The sequence below is a fragment of the Pteropus alecto genome, unplaced genomic scaffold, assembly GCF_000325575.1.
Source record: "Pteropus alecto unplaced genomic scaffold, ASM32557v1 scaffold251, whole genome shotgun sequence".
NCBI lineage: Eukaryota > Metazoa > Chordata > Mammalia > Chiroptera > Pteropodidae > Pteropus > Pteropus alecto.
In genome coordinates, this window is record NW_006431048.1 from 4,316,418 (window position 1) to 4,341,474 (window position 25,057).

At 42.5% G+C, this 25,057-nt stretch overlaps 1 protein-coding gene across 1 annotated transcript in view; it reads right to left on the bottom strand.

Annotated features, from left to right (window-relative positions):
• The window catches only part of ITGB5 (integrin subunit beta 5), a 107,244-nt gene that overhangs the window by 49,777 nt on the left and 32,410 nt on the right, over positions 1-25,057 (bottom strand). The window contains exons 5-7 of the mRNA XM_006905580.2: positions 20,013-20,181; positions 2,856-3,017; positions 1,330-1,425 (exon numbers count right to left, since the gene is read on the bottom strand). Of these exons, the coding sequence (XP_006905642.1) occupies positions 1,330-1,425; positions 2,856-3,017; positions 20,013-20,181 (427 nt within the window). The remainder of the gene's footprint in view (positions 1-1,329; positions 1,426-2,855; positions 3,018-20,012; positions 20,182-25,057) is intronic.

The window sequence follows — 25,057 nt, forward strand, 5'->3', positions numbered from 1 at the left end:
AGGAATGGAAGGAAATTTTCCCAAGGGGCTCACATACAGCCTCTTTTCCTAACAAGGAACGGAGATGTGAATGGTGCCCTCCCAGGGACCTCTGGGTATCTTTGGGTGAAGTCTTGAGACAAAGCAGGCGACCCTGAAGTTGTTGCCTTTCCTCTTTAATTTGTATTAACACCTTGGTATGTCACTTATTAAAGTGACAGAAACATCTGGAAACACCCATTGCCCTTAGGCCGCCTTGGACGTTTTCCTCTCTGAGCAAGGTTATGAGCAAGGATGGCTTAAGCTGAGGTGGACCTCTTCCCTTCTGAAGCATCTGGAAACACACGCAGAACAGTCTGTGTGACTGATCCCTCTGAAAATGTTATCTGTACATGGATAAGTTTTATCCTTCTATCTTCCACGAAACAAAAAAGAAAAACAATCCTCTTCCCTTCTTTTCATCTTCTAAAATTGATTCAGACTAACAAAAGATAAAGAGCTCAAGAAGATATAAGTGGCATTTTATCAGTGATAATCTCAGGCAGGAGCAATAGAAAAACATAATCAGTCAAAGGTTCTTTGTGAACATTTAAGAGCGGAAAGGAGAGGGGGCCAGAGATGGCTGTTGTGGAAGTCGGGATGCAGTTCCCATAACCTCCCAATTCCAAGGACGTCAGAGGTGAGCTGGGGTTTACGTTGAGCTTCCATGCACACTCCTTGAGCAACGTGGAGGAGAGCCCTAGTTCAAAATGTGACTTGCCTGTGATTGTGGGAAAGACTATGTTCACGAAGAGAGTTTATAATGGTGGTCCACAGGATAACCCAGAAATAGTCTTTTAGACAGAATGGATTCATACACAGATTGCTCTGTTCATTCAAGACATTCATTTATATCTTTGGGAATTTCTGTCCAAGGCTAACCCACCATTCTCCCGTACTCCAAGAGTAAGGCATAAAAGCTCTGGAATACTGGAATTAGTGACACAGCCTATTTTGATGCCTTGGTTTTCTTTCCACACATTTTCATTTTATATTATCCTTCTCTATTAGAGTGTGCCCTTGTGCGTTTCCATTTCCTCATCTGAAAAGTGGAAGGAATTCATATTATTCAATTCAAAGTTTTCTCAGGACAAAATTAGATACTATATGTTAAATTCCTGGTAAGGGTAAGCACTGCGAGGTGAACACTTAAGAGCTTTTTTAATGCTAGTATTTTCCACTAGATCAAGACAGGGCAATATCCCACCCTTCCTTTGTGTCCCTCCCCACATTCTAATCTCTCATTCACCTTAAGGTCAGCATGAGCCCCAAAATCAGGCCGCCAGCCTCCCTACCTCCCTCCAGGCATACCTTGTAGAGCGTATAATGGTTTTTCGTCACTGCAAAGATGAGGTTGATATTGTTCTCTGCCAACTTCTCTCCAAGCAAGGCAAGGGATGGGTAGTCCTAAGGCCAAGGCAAAAGTCAGGTTGTAACACTGCTAATAGACTGAGATACTACCCACCAGGCTCCAATATATATTCAGGCAGCCCCTTAAAGCCCCTTAATAACCAAGGCGCCCCCGCTCCCAGCAGCTCCTAACTGAGGAAATGTGTAGAGAAGATGCTGCAGAAAAGGACCCTCTGGCACCTACCAAACTAGATGGTAGGTGCCTTCTACCCCTCCCAACCCAGAATGGAGACATGATGAGTGCTGGCTTTCCATACTGGACTGTGTCTCCATCCTTTCAGCAGAGATGGGGCAAAGCAGGGAGGCCCCCAAAACAAACAGCCACTACATCCTACTATGTATCATCAGTACCTGTTTCCTTTCCTCTCTTCCCCAAGACCTTTCCTCTGTGCTCTATTTTCCTTTTCCTATGACTAACGGTTGGGCCTGCCAATGTCCCCCACAGATCCTACTCAGCTCTGCTCAGGGCTCAGGATGGCCGAAGAGGCTGCTGGCCTGTAGACTGAAAGTTGGACCATGGAGGGGGAGGAGCCACAAGCAGGAAGGGAAGGAGGAGGCTGAAAAGCAGTTTAACAATATCCTGAAGGATTTTATGGGCTAATGATGGGTACAGGTGTTCATATCAGTTCTATAGTTATCAGGTTCTGTAGCTATGATTACTTTTTCCAGACCCCATTATTATTAGATAATATGGAAGGCTTGGACACTGGCTACTTCTTAAAACTGGAGAAAATGAGCTTGTCCAGCGAAGAAAATTAGTAAGAGTTCCTCTCTAGACAGGCACCAGAATGGATTTGGGAAGGAAGAGGCACAGATTTTTTTTTTTTAATTGCATAATAAGTGTAATAAGATCTTGGTAATTATTGGGTCTGGGTAATAGGAATGTAGGAGTTCATTTCACCGGTCTATTTATTATTACATATTTTTGAATTCTTGCATAGATTCCTTTAACTTACATGACCATGGTTACAGACTCTTAGGAGTGGAAGGTCCTTGGGGCTTCCTACTGCACGCAGGATGCCGTCTGCCTTGCTGAACTCAGTGTCTCAGAGAGCCCATTTCCAGAAGCTGGGAATTTCTGTCTCCACTTGTCTTGTCCTATAATTCCCATTCCAGTTTTGATCTCTGCAGGAGCACAGTCCTTGCCCCCCTGTAAGATCATCTCTCCTCTTTGAGATTTATCCTCTTCCCTCAGTGAAACACTCTCATTCAGGTGCACAATAGCAGAAAGGTGAACCAGCTACAGAAATCCCTGAGAAGTGTTTTTAAGTTAATGAAGATTTCTGAAAGCCCAGCTGGAGAAGATGGAAGAACGAAATCCAATCTCAAGAATGGAACGGAAAGTTAGTGAGTAGAGGGCCCAAGAAAGGTGAGCCCTTGGACCACGGGCAGAGTCACAGGGTGGCACTGGGACCCCCAGCCCTCACCATTTGATTGGACGCAGTGTACTCATTGGCCTCGTTCAGGTGGCACTGGCCGTCATGTGGCTGCACCAGGCCCCCCAGTTTTCCATCTAGTGCGATGTGGGGCACGTCGTCTGTTGTGAAGACCAGCAAGTGCAGTGCATCCTTTCGCCAGCCGATCTTCTCCTGAGGGATGGAAGTTTGATGGGTGCAAAGCCTTTCTGGACCCTGCCCAAGCCAACCCCAGAGCATCAGACAAGGCACTGGCTGACCTCCAGCGGTCATGGTCTGAATTGGAGGTGTGTACCGGGACCTCATAAAACCACTGGAAAGGGATTCCACAGAGCTAGGAAGAGACACAGCCTGAACTGGGGAACCCTAAATGCCCAGAGACAAATTTCCCAGGCATGGTTCACATAGGCCCAGGCACCTGGAGCTCTCCCTCCAGCCCATCACACTCTTCCCTTCCTCTTTCAGTTACCTGAGGGCTGCTTCTCCTTCTAGCCTCGCCTATTACTTCTTCCCCGCCTATTATCCCACCCCCACCTCTCACGACACATTCGAGCTGGCTGGCTGTCTTGTCTAAGATGATGGGTAAGTGTACATTCCAGTCCTGCAATTAGATTGAGCCATTCAGAATATTGTGCTCAAATGACCAATAGACAGATTTGTCTTTTGAGGATTTGGTAAAATCTGCCATCCATGCTGGTAGGTATAAACCACTCTAGTCATTAATTGAGCCACTTTGGTGTTTAAAGTCAATCAGATTGCCTCTTTTCTATCTTTAACGCTTCACTAAATGTAATGTATCCACTCTTTAGTTTGAGACACAGCGGTATAGTCTGTACTACAAGAGAAGGACTCTATTTTTCACACTTAGCCACTGTGGTCTCAATGCTACACAAAAACACTCAGCTGTTAAGAGCATCTAGACCCCTTGCACCAAAAACTGAGGTCAAGTAGCCATCTTACTAACCGTGAAAGGGCATCCCCAAACACACTGGTAGCAAGTTATATGCGGGGTTTAAACACTGCTGAGAGTTATCGACACGTACATATCTGATACTGAAAATAGGAGATTGGATTCAGGGACTTGACACGTTAAAAGCTATCACTGTTACGGCAGATGAGAGGTTGAGGGTAACATCCTCTTTTTCTTATCACCATATTGATGGATAAAACAGCCTTCCAGAGCTATGTTTTCTTGCTTGCTCCCAAAGCAGCATAGAAATAAAAAAAAAAATAAATCACAGAAAGTCAAAGTGAAAAAGGTGTGAAAAGAAGTCAGCAAGGACTGAAAGCCGGGAGGTCTACTGTGAGCAAGGGACTTAACCTTTGGGGAATCAGTTTCCTTGACTCTCAACATTCATTCAACATACAACTACTGAGCTCCTACTGTGTGCCAGACCCCATTAAAGGCACTAGATCTACAAAAACAGCTTGCTCCAGACCTCAAAGAGCTAGAGTCAAATGGAAACACAACTTCAATCATCATGATTAGCTAATGAAGGTAAATACAATGTCATGGGAAACTGGGAGAGAAGGAGGTAGGAAAGCCTTCTCCGGGAAGATGAAACTTAAATGGAGCTGGAAGGATGAGGAGGACTCTTCAAGGAAGATAGAAGAAGAAATGAGGGAGAAGGCAGAAGGGGGTGGGAAGTAGGGGTGTTCTAGGCACTCATGAAGGCACAATGAAGAGGCCAGGGACATTTTCAGGACCTGGAGTGAAAAACTTAGAAGGTCCTTTACAGTGATAAAATTCTAAGCATGACATAATTTATGGTGTTAGACATTGAGACAGCGGTTCCCACGAGTGGCAGGATTGGGGTGGGGTGGGAATAATAACTGGAAGGGGGTCACAAAGAAGCTTTTAGGTTGCTGGTAATGTTCTCTTTCTTACTTTGTATCTACTTTGCGAAAATTTACAGAGATGCATTCTTATGTATAAATATCTGTATGTACATTATACTTTGATAAAGAGTTTAAAACCCTTAAATTAATAAAGCAATAATTTAAACCATGGAATGTAGAAGGAGGGGGAGTGAGATCTTTGGAAGATAGAGCATAATCAAGAGAGTATAAATCAGAAAGTTTTTTTGCAGGAAAAATGTGGCTTTCTTATCCAGAAGGGCACAGCAATGTGCTAAACACCCTAACAAAAAAGTAGAAGACCAACCTTTAATTCAAAAAGGTGCATTAAGAACCTTAAAGAAAATCAAGAGACTGAATAAATGGACAGAGAGATCGTTCTCGTGGATAGGAAGAGTCAATGCTGTTGAGAGTCATTTCTGTTCAGAGCGATCTATAGATTTGACACAATCCCAATCAAAAGCCCAGATCTTTTCGAGAAAGTGGCAAGCTGATTCTAAAATTTATATGAAAGACAAACAATGGAGACTGGCCAAACAATTTCGAAAAAGAACAACAAAGTGTTCTCATTATCTAAGGGAGACTCATTATCTAAGGTTGAGGTTTATTATAAAGCTACAGTAATCGAGACAGTGTGGTACTGACAAGAAGACAGACGCATAGACCAGTGGAACAGGACAGAGAGACGAGAAAGAGATATGGTCAATTCAACAGGAGGTACCAGACCAACAGACATCCATAAGCAAAAACATTGTTTAACCCGTACATCTCACAAAAAATAAAAACTAACTCAAAGTAGATCACAAACCTCAAACTAAAAATCTTTTGGCGAAAACCGGAGAAAGCTTTGTGACATTGGTATAGGCAAAGATGTCCTAGAGAAGATAATTCATAGGATATAAAAATTTATGAACTGGACTTCATCGAAATTAGAAATGTCTGCTCTTTGAAAGATACCATTAAGAAAATGAGGCACAGATTGGGAGAAAATATTTGCAAAAATAAAAATCTGATAAAAGAATTATATTCAAAATATATCAAAGAACTCTCATGAGTCAATAATAAGAAAACAAACAACTGAATTTGATAGAGACTCAGAACGACATTTCACCAAAAAAGAGATATGGATGGAAATCAGTACGTGAAACACTAGTCATTAAGGAAACGTACATTACAACCATAATGAAACAGCCCTTTGATAGCTACTCCAATGGCAAGCAAACCAACCCTGATAATACCAAGTGCAGGTAATAATGTGGAATAATCAGAACTCTCATAATTGCTGGTGAGAATATAAAATGTTTCGGCGAGTTTAGAAAACATTTTGGCAGATTCTTACAAAGTCAAATATATACTTACTATCAATCTGACAATCCTGCTTTTTGGTATTTACCCAAGAGAAATGAAAACTTATGCTCACCTAAAAATCTCTATGCAAATATTTACAGCAGCTATTCATAATCACCAAAAACTAGAAACCACCCAAATGTCTGTCAAGTAGTGGATAGACAGACACGTTGTAGTACATCTGTACAACAGGATAGTATTCAGCAATAAAAGAAACTACTGATACACATGTTGGATAAATATCAAAAGCCTCATGTTAAGTGAAAAACGCCTGACTCGAAAGGTATTTAATTTACTAAGTCCATTCATATGATATTTAGGAAAAGACAAAAATATAGGGACAGAAAACAGACAGGCGGTTGCCAAAGTCTGAGGATAAAGGGAGTGAATAAACAACGAAGGGACATTAGGACACTCTGGTGATGAAAATAATCTATATCTTAATTGTGGGGGTGGCTATAAGTCTCTACATCTAAAAACAGTGAATTTTACTCTATGTAAATTATCTCCCAGTAAACCTGACTTTACAAAAAAGAAACTCTTATAGAAGTATATATCTTTTGACTCAGTGATTCAGGGAAAGACGTAAATATCCTACTCACCGAGAACAGTTAATTAAGTCAGTGGAGCTACCTCCTCTATGGCCATCAGAAATTATGTTCATATGAGTATGAAATTATGTGTAAACATGTATAATATCAAGTAAAAAAAAAACAAAGAATACAGCATTGTAATTGCAAACTATGTAAGAAACAAGCATCACTTTCTATTAAAAAGACAAAAAGAGAGATTGAAAAAAATACACCATAATGGGGTTGGGGTTGAAATTATGGGCAATCTTTTTCTTTTTTCCATTTTTTCCAAACTGTCTTTAATAAGCAAGTAATGTTGGCTCTGCCATTTGTTTTGGTCTCCTTTTCTTCCATGCCAGCTTCTCAGGGGACCTGCAGGGACCTAAAGGAGAGTGGCAGCAAAGAGACAGAACGGAGAACCAGAGTGTCTGATGATGAGCATTTGAATTGTGTTGCTACTCCTAATTTCCCATATAGTTTTGGCCAAATTATTTAACACTTTGAAAGCTTTTTGATTGTCAGCAAGACAGCAATAACAATACTTAACATCTATTGATCACCTGCATTATTCTATTTAATCCTCACTGCAACCCTTGCGAAGTAGGTAATATATATGTAGCGCCATCTTGTAGATGAGGAGACTGGCGTTCAGAGACATTAAGTAACTAGCCCAAGGTCACCAAACTAGTAAGGACTCAATATGCCAGATTCAGATTACTTGTCTCTCATTCAAAAAGCTAAACTACCCAATCATATAGGGAGAGAGGAGGGAATGTGTGCATGTGTGTGTGTGTGTGTGTGTGTAATAAATGTAATAATTCATGAAAGTGTACATGGTAGGCTCTCAACTAATGACAGCCAGAACCAAAATAAATGTTTGTTGAATTAAAAGGTTGCATCTGAAATGGAAAGAGCCCCACAAATGGAGAGCGGCACAGCATAACAATAATAAATTCTGTTTTCTCTGAAGTGGATCCTTGTTATGTAAGTGATGTTAACAAACTTGGCCCAGAGGTTTGGCCCAGAAGTTGGGCTTCAGAGCATGAGTCAGGACAGGCTTATTTATTCACCCAAGCTTTGGGGCTTGAAGGTTTTACAAGATTCTACTCCACAGATAATTTACATTTGAAATAACTTTTCTACTGTTTGCCTGGTCAGCAGAGCTATCTATTTTTAAGCCTTAAGTTCTGTGTTCCATGTTTGGGGCAGATGGCAATAGTGAGAAAATGGCTGTTTTTTGTTTTGTTTCGTTTTGTTTTTTAAAGAAAGAAAACAGTTAACTACCAAATGGAGTAGGGCACAGGGGCTGGAGTATGCGAGCTTTGGAACAGATGAGGCTGAGTTCAAATCTTTGCTTTGCTCTGTGAGACCCTGAGTCAGTAACTTAACCTCACTCCACCTCAGTTTTTTCATCTATAAAATGGAGATGTCCCTTCTTTCCAGGGCGGATGCTAAGTTTAGACATAATGTATTAAAAAGTAGTTAGCACACAAAAGGAACTTAAAAAAAAGGTCTAATTATTACTCTAAGACTAGTAATAACTTTTACATTTCTTCTCTCCTTTGCTACTTGATACATGAAGCTCCACAACTGTTCAGGGACTATGAAGTATAACATACTGAAGAGTTTGAAAGTCTTGCATGAATTAAAACCGCAATGAGATTCTACCACACGCCTCATAGAATAGCTAAAATTAAAAATGGGAAATGGGTAAAGGGGGACAAAAGGTACAAACTTCCAGTTATAAAATAAATAAGTCATGGATATGTAAGGTACAACACAGTGACAGTAGTTAATAATACTGAACTGCATATTTAAAAGTAGCTGGTGGATCTTAAAAGTTGTGACTACAAGAAAAAAAATTTCCTAACTGTATGGCAACAGATATTGACTGGACTTATTGTGGTGATCATTTTGCAATATATACAAATGTTAACTTATTACACTGTACTCCCAAAACTAATATATTATGTCAATTACACTTTAGTTAAAAAAAACTAAAAAGACTAATGACATCAAATGCTGATGGAGATGTGGAAGAAATGAAATCATCATACACTGCCAGTAGGAGTGTACAATGGCATATGTAACTTTGGAAAACTGGAAGTTTCTTAAGAAATTAAACAAACACCTACAAAATGACCCAGCCATCCTTCTCCTAGGTATTGGCCTGTGAGAAATAAAAGCATACTCCTGTAGAAAGACTTGAATATGAACATTTATAGCAGTTCTATTTGTAACAGGCAAAAACTACCAAATATCCAAAGCAATCCAAATATCCATCGACAGGAGGCTGGATAAACAATGATACATCCATACAATGGATTACTACTGAGTAACGAAAGGAATGAATGGAGACACTTGACAGCACAGTTGAATTGCAAAGGCCAAAAAAGGGGCATATACTGTATTTATAAAATTTTAGCAAATGCAAGCTAATGTGTAGTGACAAAAAACAAATTAGTGGCTGCCTGGGGTAAGAGGGAGAAACGACAAAGGAACACAAATACTCTTTTGCGGGGAGAAGGATATGTTCTTTATCTTGATTGTGGTGTATATGTATCTCATGGATGTGTATATATGTTAAAATTTTAAAACTGTGCACTTTCGATATGTGTAGTTTATTGTACATCAATTATACCTCAAATGCTATTGGTTTTTAAGAAGTTTTGACTTGCTCAGATAGTCGTTTGAATACAGTAAATTATATGAAGAGAATGAGCACCAATAATGTGCTGAGAATATCCTTTACACATATTCTTTGTTCGGTGGCAGTATCTGCATAGCAGTTGGGGGTTTGGGCTCAGATGTTTGGCAAATTTCCCTTCAGCCCCACATTTGCCTTGATTTGTCTTGTGACCTTGGGCAAGTTACCTAGTCTTTCCCAGTCTCAGCTTCTCAGCTCTAAGATGGAGATAATAGCACCCATAAAATAGGGCTGTTGAGAGGATTAAACAAAATGATACACAAAATGACAGTAGTAAACAGTCAAGAATTGACAGTTATTGTCATCATTATTTCCATGGAGTTGAAAATCTGTGACTTCAGTCTGTCATGCAGAAGCATATAATCCTATCTTTGGGTTGTAAGGTTATGGGTGATGTTTACCTCCTTTCTGCTTAATAGCATTTTCTAAATTTTGGGGTTAAATATGTTTCTCTTCTGGTTTCTCTTAAAGAAACTACTTTAAGAGAAATAAAAACAGACCTATTTGTTCGGCTAAACTTTTCTCCATTAAGTAAAGACAAAATTTTCAAAAGCCAGTTTACATGCGACGTGATAGAAGTCAGGCGTCAGACGAAAATGTCAGAGGTGGGAGTGATGGAAACACACAGGGCTCAAGTCTGGCCAAAGCTGCGACTCACTTAACTTCCCTTTGTTCCCTGGTCAAGTCTGCATCAAATTCACCATAAGGTCTGTCAGCCTTCAAACTGCCAGTTCTCACACCTGCTCAGGAGGCGACCACACCTTTTTTGTCACCAACAGAGATAGGTCATAGGACAGCCTCCTCCTCTATTCCATTTGCTTGCAGTGTCTGGTTCCACAGCCTTAGGATGCTTCCTAAATAAAGGGACAACCTTCTGGCCTCTCCTCTGATCTTTCTGTCCCAAAAGAAGGAGTGTTCGTCCCTCTGCCAGGAAACACAGCCCCAAATCCCACTCTCTTTAGAGAATTTGTTCAGTCAGTCCTTCCTCTGCTTCCTTTCCATGTGCCTAAATATCTGCTAATGACTCACTTTTAATAACCCTTTCGTCCCAGCTACTCCACCAGTTCCTCATGACTTGTCTCTTTCTCTCTTTTTCTCTCAAGACTTATTGCCTCTATTTCCTCTCCTCAATTCTTAAAATCTGAGCTTTCCACATGACCTTTCCTCTCTGCCCTCCTCTCTCAGACAGTGGTTCTCAGTTCCCTGTCTCTCTCCCTCACAGACAGTGGCTCCCTGTCCTAGCATCACCTGAGGGTCCTCTAGGGACCTTAACAATACTAATGCCCAGAGGTGCTGTAACTGGGCTGACCTATAGCCCTGTCTCTGGGGTTTTTGAAGCTCCCCGTGTGAGTCTAACATCTAATGTACAGCCAAGGTTGAAAACCTCACACTGAGGTTCTGTCACCAATCCCACAGTCATCCTCAGGCCTCACCTTGTGGCCTCTCTGTTGCTGACCAGGGCCTCCTTCAAGCCCTTCTGCCCTTGGCTATCGGGACACAGCACCATCCAAATCCCCTGCCGTCCCCCGCACCCCCACCCCACCCTGGCAGCTCTGGCTGCTTGCTGACTCCACTCTCCTTTGTAGAGATTTATCCAAGTTCGTGCATCTGCTCGGAAAACTCACGATCGCATCCCAGCCCACTTGATCTCTCTCCTGAACTTTACTCCCAGATCTATGCCAAAACCCAGACGTGTCTGCTGTCACCCAGAACTCAACCTCTTCCTGAATCAGCTGCCCCTCCAGGCGTCCCCATTCCCAACAGTAGGACTGTAAAATGCTTTGTCTAGAAGCCTTGAATTCAACTTTTTCATCTTACTTCCCTGCTCCCCCAGCAGCACCCACCCAGTCCTGAACTACTAATTCTCTTCTAATCCATTCCCATGACCTGTGCTGAGCCGAAGCCTCCAGGCCATGCTGCTGGTTTCCCTGCCTTTCCTAAACACTTTGTGTAAACAGACAAAGCCTGAGGTTCACCTCCCTGCTGGCCACCAGCCTGTATTCTGCCAGCCCAGGGTGATATGCTCTGTGATCCACATTTATTCCAGCTGCTCCAGGTGAGCCATGTACGTGGCTGGATGGCCATGTTATGTAAAAATCAGCCATCCATGGACTCTGGACACATGTGTCAGAAGTAATGTGTGGCTGGCTGCAGGAGCCGTCGCCAAGCTCAAAATCTCTGATTCCATCCAAGTCACAGGAAGCAAATCCTCTCGTTTTGTGGGGAACCAACCAGTCCAAACAAGGCCGGAGCCAGAGAGGACTTTCTCAGGGAAGAAACTTAGCAGAGAATTCGCCCAAACTCTGCTCTGTCCTCGGAAAGCAGCAGAGATCTGGAGCTGGGGGAAGAGAGGAAGCCCAGTCCCGAAGGGGCCCAGTCCCAGAAAAACAAGAGCACCGCCCTGGCACGTGCTCAGCTCTCAGTGACGAACGAGTGAATGAAGACAAACAAAATCAGGGCCGGCTACCAAAATCCTCTCTCACAATGTCTACAAGTCTTCAATCACATCCCTCACAATTCCAACAGCTATTTAATATGCTTTGGAATCTGTCAAACTTCTTTTAAACATATAAATGTGAGAAGCATTAAGGGGCTGTCTTAAGTGAAAACATTTAATTAAATCACCTGCCATGTGCTAAGATTTGAGAAACCTAAAGAGAATTGCAGAAAGGGTGGTAATAGGGAGACAGGATTGTCTAATACAAGCTCAGGAGGGCAGATGAAGGGAGAGGGGCCAGGGCAGCCAGTGAGACGGAAGACTTGGGCAGCTGGGCCTAGAAGTCAGTCTGGAGCATGCGGGGGACACTGTAAAATGGTGACGAGGATACAGCGGTCCATGAAAAAAGGAAGCAGAATGAAGATGGAAGACCAGGCATTTCAGCCTTTGAGACAATAAAATTGGCTCCTCCCAAGAGTGAAGACAGACTTGCTGGCTTGTTTGCCTCCAATATCTGGCCCCGGAGAACGTGGGGCTGGGGAGAGAAAGGAACGAGGACGGGGGGTCAGGATGTGGTTTCTCTGTTAGAGGACATGCGCTTCTGGCCTATGGGGCAATTTGGTTTCTGGGGTTGGAAGGAGTTACACTCAGGAACTACAAGGCCTAACAAAGGAAGAAGCTCATTCAAGGCACCAAGAATAGGCTTCTGCCCTCCTCATCCACTTCCAGTCTGTCCCCGGGTCCCCTTGAACAGCCTGCCCCACGCCACGGGGACTTTTCCCACATGGTAAGGTGGCTCCATGGAGAAGCCACTAAGAGCCAGGGAAAGCTTTCCAGGCACCAGCCTAAAGCAAGCTGTGCTTGGCACACAAATGAGTATGCACGGAGAGTTCATGGTCATGCTGTCCAAGTACAAAGGTGAGAACCACAGAAGAGAGGCTATAGGGGCTACTGCAGAACAACAGTACCAGTGGTTACCGGGCAGAAAAACTGACGCAAAGGAAATAGTAGCACCTGAAGTTTGGAAAGAACCCCAGATGTTGGCTCATTCAAGCGCCAATCAATGCAGAGATCTGTCACCTGGTAACCGCCCTCATCAAGGGCAGGGAGACCCACATACACTCACTGTCACATCTGGCAGCTTGTTCTATTACTGATCTTTGTTAGAAAATTCTTATGTTGAATTCAAACATGCCCCCTGTGGCTACCCTCGTACATGCCCTGGTACAGCCAGAAGTCTGTCTCTCTATTCGCTATAATGATGTCTGAAGTCAGGTCACACGTTGCTTCCTGTGGTATCTCTCCTCCTGGTAAACCTTTATCCATTCCCTGAGGATGCAGCTTCCAGGCCTGGCACCATCCACTTACTGCCCTCCACTCTCTCGCTCGCAGCATCTGTCTTAAGCACAGCCCCCAGAGGCAGTCACAGTCTCCTCGGTGTGGTCTGACTGCAGAGGAAAGTGGAGCTGGGACTTTGGCCAGCAGGAGGCAGGGAGAGTGCAGGAGAGGGCCTAGAATGCCGATTCCCGGGAATCTGAGAAAAGCTGATGCCCCACTCCGCTGCCTTAGAAAACATAGGTGGACACCAGCCTGAATGTGGGCTGACAACACTCACAATACTCTCTCTGGTAAACAGTGTTCAGAACACAGGGGAGTCCTGCAATCAAGAAGCCATGCAGGGAACAGTTTCAGTGAGGACAGAAACACTAGCTTTAAATGACTAGGTTTTCTGATCTCAAGGACAATCTGTCTGATTAAAATGAATGGTCACCCAAATAAACAGATCCTCCAGCCAAAGGTTGATATGGCCCATGAGCCCAGCTGTCACTCAAAAGTACCAGTCCCATGCTCCCTCACTGCTGGATAGGATCCACCATCTGAAAAAGTATCTCCACAGCACTATCTGAATGAGATCGAAAGCAGAACCCATGGTTCTGAGATGCCCTCTGAACTGTGAATGAGAAGGCAGACATCAGAGTTCCCATTGCACAGACAGGGAAGCCAAGGTCAAAGGAAAGCATGCTCAAAGGGCTGGATTCCATCAGCACACTGGCCTGGGATGGGACCAGTGGTCTCCCTGGAGAATCTCAAGGGTTGGCAGAGCCATGTTATAACTGTTTCTGATAAACAGGATACTCTTAGCTCCAGAGATCAAGAGCATGTGCAACCATTTTCCCCTGGGACCGATTCAGTCCTGTGCCACGTCAGTAAACTGGGTCATGTGGGAAACTGAAATGTTTCCTTAGATGAGGACTTGGGTCTCTGTGGAAACACACTCATCTCACTTCTCCCTGCCTGTGGCAAGCACTCTAATATCAAGAACTCTGCCTTGGTGGGTACAGTTCCATCTCTGGCCCTGTCATTTCTGGCTGTAAGACCTTCGAGAACTTACTCAAACCTTCTAGGCTTGTTTCCTCACCAAAAGGAGAAAGTAAAACCACCTTCAAAGGATTAACTAAAATAAGTCCTGTGAAACCTGGCAGAGAGCTTGCTTTCTCTCAAAGCATCAGGCAATGGTAATCAATAACATCATCAGCATCAGAGCCTCAGGGCAAACACAGGGAGGCAGAGACCAAGGTGGCCCTCTGAAGGACAAGAATGCTGCGATTCAACTACTAGATCGTAAGGGGCCAGACCTTCCACAGTCAGTGTACTCTGCTGGCACCTGAGGTTGTTACACAGGCATCTGTCTTCCAACTGGAGTGATGCTCATGGGACAGGAGCTGAGGCTATGCATCCCTTTACCTATGCATCCCTCACAGAACCTAACAGGCGTCTTGCATATAGTAAGTAGTCAACAAATTTTCAAAAGTCATAATAAAACACTGCACATTAACCTTTCAGGCAAGCACTAAGAGAGAGAACAAGTTTGGGGAGATGAGAAGAGAAAGGGGACCAACCTGACCAGTTGGTGGGCAGTCCCCACACCAGATCTGAGCTTGGAGACGGAGGAGTCTGAATTCCAACACAGCACATAATGAAAAACAAGGTTAGATTCCTCTGTGATTGGCTCCCCCAATCATGCTGACATTCAAGTCTATTTTTGTTGCCTTGTAACAATAAACATGTTCTCATTAGCAGTTTGTTTTTCATGCTTCCATCTATACTTTGCAATGAAAAATCTTTTCAAAAAATATTTTCTGTGGTTAAACTTCAGGAGGGCAAAAGTGTAGTATTTCTTCCCTTGGGGAAAGGAAATCCCAGCCTGTGACTCAGGATTTAGACATTCATCTCAAACCCAAGCCTCAGCCTCATGCAGTAGGACTGCTTCTATGGAGAGTCCAATCTGCACTTCATCTTAGCCAAAAGGCCGAGAAGCAATGGAGAATCCAATCTGAATTGAAGGGAAACATTTGCAACATATAGCACTGAACCATATGAGTTTTCTATTTTTGCAGGAGAAACTATCAAATATATCACTGATGGCCCAATATCAGCGATTTCATATAGTTCCATCTAATGTTTACAAATAGGTTGTTTAATTTGATTTCTGATGGATCTGCAAGCTCAAACCAAATCCCTGAGGAAAGAGACTTTTTCTCATCTTTCTTTAATTTCTCCACCATACCTGCCACTGAGCCCCAGGTACTTGATAAATACTTACTGGGTTGGAAAGTATCGCCAAGTAACAGTACTTGTGGTTCTGCTTTAACAGACATGTGTGAAGCACTGTGACATGGAGGCAGCCTGGTGTAAAGGGAGGATGAATGGGCTTGGAGCCAGGTGGACCTGGGGGTTCCTGAACTTCAGAACCATAAAAAACTCTGTGAGAACAACCATCAACATGTTTACCAAATGTTTAAGGAGAACCTATTATGTGCCGGGCAGTGAGCTCGGTGCTAGGGATATAAAGTAAGAAGAGACAGGGTCCCTACCTTCAGGGAGCTCACTGTCTCAAAGGGGAGGCAGACATCACTCAAGGAGTGGCTCAAACAGAAATAAAATGGTAACTGGAGTAGATGTGACCAAGGGCCTGGCGTAGTCAGGAAAATCAATCAAGGAATGCTTCCCTGACACATGGGCAAGTAAGAGGAGGTCTGAACCATAAGTAGCCATTGATCAGACATTAAAAGAAAAGCAAGTTCAGGGAAAAAGAAGGGAGGGATGCAAAGGCAAAACACAGAGGATTTTCAGAGCAGTGAAACTACTCTGTACGATACTATAACAAGGGATATATGTCATTGTATATTTGTCCAAACCCATAGGATGCACACCACCATGAGTGAACCCCCATGTAAACTATAGATAATGTCATGTGTCGTTGTAGGTTCATCATGAATCAATGATGTGTCAGTGTAGGTTCATCAATTGTATCAATGTACCACTCTGTTATGGAAAACTGATAATGGGGGAGGCTACATGTGTAGGGGGTGAAGGGAGCAACAGAGGGTCTATGGCAATTCTAGGTACTCTCTGCTCATTTTGTTGTAAACCCAAAACTGCTCTTACAAAATAAAGCCCATTAATTTAAAAAAAAAAAAAAAGAGCCGAATGCAGGGGAAGAATAGTCCAAGCAGAGGAAACAGCATGTGCAAAGAGCCTCACAAGAGTCAGAGTAACTGACTCAAGGTCATGGTGGCTGGAATGCAAAGGCCAGGGATGGAGACCCGAGAGAGTGGTGCCAGAGGGCCCGAGAATAGCTCGTCTCTTTTCCTCTTTGCCAAGTGGACACTTAAAGCTAAAAGGAGCCCATCGCTTTAAATGAAAAACTGACATTCTTTCCAGGTACAGATATATAGCCTCAGTCATCACAGGAGACTCCTAACTTTCCCCAGGATGATTCTTCCCTGCCATCGTCAGCCAAAGGAGCCAAGAGGAGCAGACACCCTCCAGGCAGGTAATAGACGTTTATACTGGAAGATAAAGAGAGATAAAGTCTCACTTGTGCCCTGTTGACAACTGCGAGTTGTAACTCAGTCAGTTCTCACCCATCTTGTCAGAACAGGTACCTGTGAGCAGGGCAGTGAAGCCCTCAGCACAGCTCAAGGGCAGGAGATAAAATAAGGAAACATCACCTCAGGGACAAAAACAGTCTAGAGATTCAAAAGTGTACATTAAACCACAAACATTTGCCAAATACAAAGTCAAGGCGAACAGGTTCGATAATAGGTTTCTAGGTAAAGATAAGAAATTAAGGGGCGGTGACATTCCCTCATTCCAACCCAGCTGGGTATGACACATTGGGAAAATATGCCTGCACTGGTGACAGAGGCATTCTTGGTAGATGGCCTCCCACAGCAACGTGACCTGCTGGGGGAAAGAGAGCAACACAAAGCTTCCACTTGTACAAGCAAGGTCCTTATCCTAAATAGAATCCTAAGTAGGTACAGTAAGATAGTTTCCTTCTGTTTGCAAAGAACAGCTTTCCAAGAAATACTGAGCAGGCCATAGAGGTGCGATTTAAGGTCATCCGTGTGAACATTCCATTCTCCTAAATCTCACAAGTTGATAACCAACAGTCTATTCCAGGGAAACTAGAGTAAAAAAGAAACCAGAACAAAGAGCCCCTGTGGACTGAGACAGGCCTGTTATCAGCTGCATCTCCAAGGGCTGAGAGGAGGCTGCCTGTGCTGCTGCAGTGGGACAGCCCAGCCCACTCCAGCCTGCAGGAGGCTCATCTCCTACTGCAGAGTCCCAGGCCTGCTGGCGCTGTCACATTTGGTTTGCAGGATTAAGTGGAAGGGCCTATAATCTGGGCAAATCAGGCGGAAGCAGAAAACTCAGTAAACAAAGTAAGGGATGCTTAGGACATTAAAAAACAAAACAAAACAAAACAAAAAACCCTTAAAAAAATCTACCATTGAAATTAATATCTAATTATCATTGAAATAAAAATCAAATTATCATTGAAATTTTAGAAATCTAATTATCATTGAAATCTAATTATCATTAAAACAGATATCTGGGATTTCCTTCAAATAACAAGGGATAAAGGAGTTGGAAAAACAAATGAAACACGATCGGCCATGAGGTGGAAATTACTAAACATGGACAATAGGTACATGGAGTTTACTTTAGGTAAATAAAAAAATTTAAAAACCACCCCTCAAAATTAAAAACACACATAATCCTATCACTGGAGACAACTATTGTGATCACTTTGGTCTACTTATTTTCAATATTTTTCTTTTTTGTTTGCAAAATAGAATCATACTGTTCTTACTGTTTTATCACCTGCTTTCCACTCCCCTCTTAATTTATCTTAAGAATTATTCAAGTCCTTAAATACTCTTTAAAAGTATCATTGCCACATAGTCATTCACCAAAAAGTAGGCCATAATCTATATTTGGTTACTTTAAGATGATGGTGAACCAGGAAGGATGATATTTGTTATAAATAGGTGATTTCAAGTGAGAAAGAAATTGCTTGCTATGTACTGACAGCACAAAAGAAAAAAAAAAGGTGAAGAGAGAATCTGGTGGCTTACAGACTATAAATTCCAACTGCTAACTTTCCAGGTATCCTCTATTGCAAAGGCCGTGGTGGAGAATTAGAGAAAATGTCAACAGAGTGCCTGTCAGCCAACAATAATTCACACATGAGGGTCAGGCAATGAATTGAAGACACCTGAGAATACTGAGTTTTCAAAGGGAAAAACATTTTCATGGGTCTGGGATGGCACAGGAAGGTTCTGTAGGCACAAGAGTAAATCTAATAGCTTCTCAAAGACCACTGTGCTTCAAGCATTCAATCATGCTGTTCTGATTAACCTAATTAAACAGAATTAATATAACTGGACATTGCTTAGGCCTGTCACTGAGTTCTTTTTCCTAAGACTTATAGGCGATTTCCTCCCCTGCAAAAAAGAAAATCCACAAAATTCTCAAGATGGGGAAGAGAGGGATACTGTTTTCCCTGCACCATCGTCCCTACCAAAAAGCACAACTTGGCAGAATGTCTGTAAAGACGATGCCTCACACAATCGGTGTCTGAATGCCAGTCAAAATACAATTTTTCTTTCTGAAGCAAATCTATAAACTGTCTATTTTCTGATGCATTTGAAAGTTTAAGAGCCAAACATATTCCGACTGTGTTCCATCTGGCTTTCCTGGACTGCTCCAAAGCATCAGGGACCTCTGAATCAAACTGTCTGGCCTGGCCAACAGCTGAGAAGAGCCTGCCCTGCAGCCATCCTGGACAGGGGGCCACTGTGAGACCTCCCTCTCCAGGGTGTCCCCAGTGACTAATGGAACCACAATGGGGCAGAGAAGAGACTATGCTGCTTTCTTCACATTTTTCCTTTCCCTTATCCCTCTCTACCACTTTGTTTTTTTATTTCAGAAAAGACAACTGTGGCTCTCTCATCACCCTGTCAAGGACCGCGTGGAAGAAAAGTGAGAGTGTGACACACTGAACACAGGATCTCTAGGGTCAGAAACATGTAAGTGGACAATTATGTGATTATCACCTTGTAAGTGAACAGTAGCAGCTGATACGCAGTTTTTTAAACTGAATCCTTCCCCAGCCCCCCACTGAATGTGAGTCCCAACCACTGCCCTACTGCAGAGCTCGCCTAAAGTTTCAGGAAAGCATTGCCGATTATACACGCTCTATGACGACACTATGGAAAAATTTCAAAAGTATGTGTTGAGATAGAGAATTCAAGAGTGATTTTTATGTTTTGTTGTCACTGAGTTGTTTTGACAGTAGAAAAATATTTTAAGAATAAGTTATTACCAACATATTCCAACTATATATTTTACTGAGATTGGAGCATCTCAAAGCATGAATTCATTTCTGACCTAAGTCTACGCCTTCCCTCTGGATTCATATATCATAGAGAAGCAGGAGAAAAACAAATAGAAATGCAACCAAAGATGACATGCACTTCTCCCTTTCAGCTAAATTCTCCAAAAGAGCGACCTTTAAGGTTTACCAAAGTTAGGCCAGAAAGCTCTACAAGTTTCTATACATTTGGCTTGACCTTTACTTTTTTCCCCTGCAAAGATGCAAAAAAGCCAAATGCATAAACACAGAACAGCTGTCTCCTGGCAAAGACAGTATTCACTGCACATAGCCACACCCTGACACAGAGACACCAATCCCGATCCGTCCCTGAGCTCCAGCTGATTCAATTATTGATTTCCCCAAGGGTTCGCTGAGCTCACCTTCTGATGTAAGAGTGAACAGGAAACCACATGCTGGGGTGGCTCAAAATCTGCCATCTCCTACAGGAAGTGCCACGACGCCCACTGATGCTCTCTTCCCTGACCTCTCATGCAGAGACAGGACCAAAAAGGAAAGTTACCTTGCAGACAGCCGCCTGGAGTATTGCATCGAATCCCCCCTCGGGAGCATCACGGTTCCGGGACACCCTCTGTTTCCGAACTTCCTCATTGAAGCTGTCAACTCTGTCTGTGAGAGGCAGCAAATGACGGAACCCAAAGGAAGGGACGCAGTTTGGGAATAACTTGTAACTAGAGAGAAAGAAGAGAAGAGTCATTTTTCCATCAGTGTCTCTAAATTTTAAATAACCAAGTATGACGTGCACCAATTAATATTTACCCAGCACCTACTGTGTGCCCCTGGGATGGGCAGAGTGAGGAGAACAAAACGAAATAACTGTCTCAATTCTCTGAACATCAAGCCCTAAACTACATGCAAGATTGCATATACCAGGTTGTAAATGAATGGAATGAACAAATGATTCCGAAGAAGTAGAGATAGTGGGCTATTGTGCTCAGGGGAAACATCACGGAGAAGCCCAGGCAGCACAGAGGGGAAGGCTTTTTGGGCTGAGGAAGGTAGGCAATGTTGAAGGAAGGCAACGTGAGCAGAGTTACTCTATGAAGCCAGCTTCTCCAACTCTGCTGCTGCTATAGGACATAGGATCACACGACCCCTTCATTTCAACCTACTCAGAGCCCACCAGGATGTGCTGGCACGAAAAGCAATGTGAAGTGGAACAGGAATGAAATGTTCTTTCTGTTTCTTCATTCATTTATAACTATCACAATGCTACACGATCAGCTCTTGTAGATATAATAGAAATCATTTAGACACCAACCATCTTCAAATGGAAAATTATATCTGGAAGATTGGAAAGAGGAAAATATTGCACCTCAGTAGTAGGTTAATGCCATGTCTTTCTACTGAAATATTGGGCAATCTCATTTTTAACTTGCAGTAGAGATCCCAAGTAACCCCTGGAGGAAGTTAGAGCCTAATTATAGTTCTAGGAGTTTCTGCTTGATATATAGCCAATGAACTAGGAATAGAGGCCTTACACTGTTTCACAAATGGGTTCACTAGGTAAAAGGGGTGAAGGAAGAGTGTCCTGGACAGAGAGATCACATGCCATAGCCCTGTAGCAGGAGGAAGCAAAGACAGAGGAAGACCAGGGGAACTGCAGTGCAGGGAGCAAGGGCAAGAATGGGCTAAGAGGAAGCTGGGAAAGCAGGCGGATCGAGACTGCACAGGTCTGTGGACATGTTAAGGAAGCCTCTCTTTCAGAACAAAAGATGAGAAGCAAACACTAACAGAGAGGCCTTGGGCGCAGGCTTTATAATCCACTGCAAGCCACATGCATGGGAAAGAAAACAGGCTTAGCAACTGCTAGGGGACCCTGCCTAACTGCTGCCAGCACACGGGCAGGTCCAGACAGGCTCCCTTCCTCCTCACAAGTGGCAATCTTTGGCTTTCTAGGAGGCCACTCCATTCTCTTTTGGGACCTACAGTGCCTACTCCATCCACCACAGTCGCTCACAACGAGCTGGTTCTGGACAGAGTCATCCTCACTGCCACAATGACCATGGTTCTCTCCAGACAGGGGCAGCAGCTAGAAACTTTCCCCACTTGACTTTCTTTTGTTTCACTCCCTCCTCTTACTCCAGATCTTTACTTGCACCCTGTGCTTGGACAGGTCAGATTCCTATAACCAGTGCCTTGGGCCACCCAAACTTTCATCCATACCTCATTTTCTCATAAAGAGAAGGGTCATGAAAACTGCATTCCCAGCTGGAAAAAGGAACTGAGCTGAGGTCCCATCTGGGGTTATTTGACAAATGGAGAGGCCCAGAAAGAAGGAAATACACACAAACTCTCACTTCCCTCTTTTCCTCTGAGGAGCTACGCCCGTCTGTGTTGTTCTGGGCCTTGATTTAGGACTTCAGGTGTGTGTGTTGATTGTCATGGTTGATCAGGTTAGTGAGGAAAGGGAGGAGACGAACAGAATAATTGTCATTCAATGAAAAAAACAGGAAAGCTGTGAAAAGCTCAGCTAAATTAGCTAAATTAACTCTTTCCACACGTTCCTGAAAATAGAAATAAGTACAGTTGACCCTTGAATAATGCAGGGGTTAGAGGAGCTGTATATAACTTTTGACTCCCCCAAAACTACTACCCACATATATATGAGCAAATGATTTTTGACAAGGAAACAGAATACATACAATGGAGAAAAGAAAGCCTCTTCAATAAACGATGCTCAGAAAATTGAAAAGCCACATGCAAAAGAATGAATCTAGACTACTATTTGTCAACATACACAAAAATGAACTCAAAATGGATTAAGGACCTGAATATGAGACCTAAAACAATAAGATGTGTAGAAGAAAACATAGCTACTAAACTTATGGGTCTTGGTCTTAGAGACGATTTTATGAATTTGACCTTGAAGACAAGGGAAGCAAAAGAAAAAAAAAAAAGAATGGAATTATATCAAACTAAAAAGCTTCTGCACAGCAAAAAAAAAAAAAAAAAAAAAAAAAAAAAAAAAACCCACACAAAAAAAAAAAAAAAAGAAGATATTTGCCAACGACACCTCCAATAAGGGGCTAAGATCCAAAATATATAAACAACTCATACAACTCAACAATGAAAAAACAAACAATCCAATTAAAAATGGGCAGAGGACCTGAACAGACACTTCTCCTATGAAGACTTACCAATGGCCAATAGATATATGGAAAAAATGCTTAACTTTACTAGCTATTAGGGAAATGTCAATCAAAACCACAATGAGATACCACTTCACGACTGCTGGAATGACTACTATCAACAAGGCAGGTAATAAAAAGTGTTGGAGAGGTTGTGGGGAAAAAGGAACCTTCATACACTGCTGGTGGGAATGTACACTGGTAAATCCACTGGAGGTTCCTCAAAATATTAAGAATAGAATTACCATATGACCCAGCAATCCCTCTTCTGGGTATCTACTCAAAAAACTTGAAAACATTTATCCGTAAAGATACATGCACCCCAATTGGTTCATTGCAGCACTATTTGTGGTGGCCAAGACATGGAAATAACCAAGCTGTTCTTCAATAGACGACTGGATAAAGAAGCTGTGGTTCATATATACAATGGAATATTACTCAGGCATAGGAAAAGATGAAATACTGTCATTTGCAACAACATGGATGGACACTGAGAATATCATGCTAAGTGAAATAAGCCAGACAGAAAAAGTTGAGAACCATAACTTCACTCATATGTGGGATATAAATTAAAAGCAACAAACAAGACAAACAAAAACTCATAGACACAGGCAACAGCATGGTGGTTACCAGAGGGATGGGAGGAGGGGGGAAGCAGAAATGGGTAAGTGGGTAAATATATGGTGACGGAAGGAGATTTGACTTTGGGTGGTGAACACACAATGCAATATACAGATGATGTATAATAGGATTGTACACTTGAAACCTATATAATTTTATTAAACAATGTCACCCCAATAAATTTAATTAAAAAATGAAAAAAATTAACTACTAATAGTCTACCGTTGACCGGAAGCCTTACCAATAACATAAACAGCTGTTTAACACATATTTTGTATGTTAGCTATATTACATACTGTATTCTTAAAATAAAGTAAGCTAGAGAAAATAAAATGTTATTAAGAAAACTCGAAGGAAGGGAAAATACATTTATAGTATTGTATGTATTTGTTTAAAAGATCCGTGTATGAGCGGACATGCACAGTTCAAACCTGTGTTGTTCAAGGGTCAACTGCAGACAAATTTTTACTGTGGAGCAGTACTATTAAGTAATTAGGAACTAGAAAATGTGTTTTCCAGAGAGAAGCTTTCACTGCAGAGAATTTACTATAACCAAATTAGAGTCACTTCTTAATTAGAAGAAAACAACTTCATCACACAGACCCTGTATATAATGTCACCTATGAGTAGTTATTTTAATTTAACCCTTGGAAGAGCTGAATGCCCTAAAGATCGGGGTGTTTGGGGGGTCTCATGCCAGGAAACCCTGCCACCCCAGCCCTGCGTCTGTGCTGTAGGGCCCAGTTTAGAGCCATGTATAGGGAGTTACTAAATTAAGGACTATGAACCAGTAAGATAAGTGAAATATATATGCTTAAAGAGCCTGGGGGAGCATGTGTGTATAAAAAGTAAATTCGATTTGAAGACACTAGATCTAGGCAAATCCAGAAAATAATAATGCTTCAAGAGAATGTTATAGATCAAGCTGATACAGAAAGAGCTAGAGAACTCTCAGGTGCCAGAAATGAAGAGGAAAACGTCCAACAAATGAATGGATTTAGGAGACTAGGTGAGAAGTGAACAGGAGCTCACGGCAGAGAGCTCTCCATGTGTCAGGTCCTAAGGGCTGGGGCAGGGTTCTAACAGGGTCGATGCGCGTCAGGCCCTTGTAAGGCCAAGCCCTGGACTGCGGCTCTCTGCATGAAGCAGAGCACTGCGAAAAGCTGCCCTGTTGCCAAAACCAAAAACAGAAAAATTCCAGCCACTGGCCTGGGAAAAGGAAGCAAGATCCACTTTGGGCCAAGAGCAAGAAAAATCACCCATAAAAATGGCAACTCCAGACAAGTTAGAATTCACTACTTTTACGGTGAAGGAACCTCCAGATGAGAAATGAACAGGAAAACTAGTTCCAGTGACACCTGGAGGACACCTGGCTGCAGTGAACCTGAAACTTGCAGGAGGCCAGCATACCAGGGGCATGTGATCCTCTGATGAAGAGATGCTAATGAAAAAGTTATGGACCCCATGAAAAACAAACCACCATGAAGGAATGTCAGCAAATTCAACAAATTGAAGAGCCTGCAGTTCAAGAAGCAGAGATAACTAAATGACTTGAAGTACTTTTAAAAAATCCAAGGAGAAAAAGGAATAAATACCAAGACCAGAACAGGATATTATCGGGGAGGGGGAGGAGGGGAGTGGTCAGAAGGCTGTGAAAAAAAATAGTATGAAAAACAGAAGTCTGTAAAAGAACCAAATAAAAATAAAAATATAGTCACTGAAATTCAAAAATGAAACTTTAGTGCATGAATTAAACAACAGAAGAACAAATGGTAAATCGGAAGAAGTTTCTTAG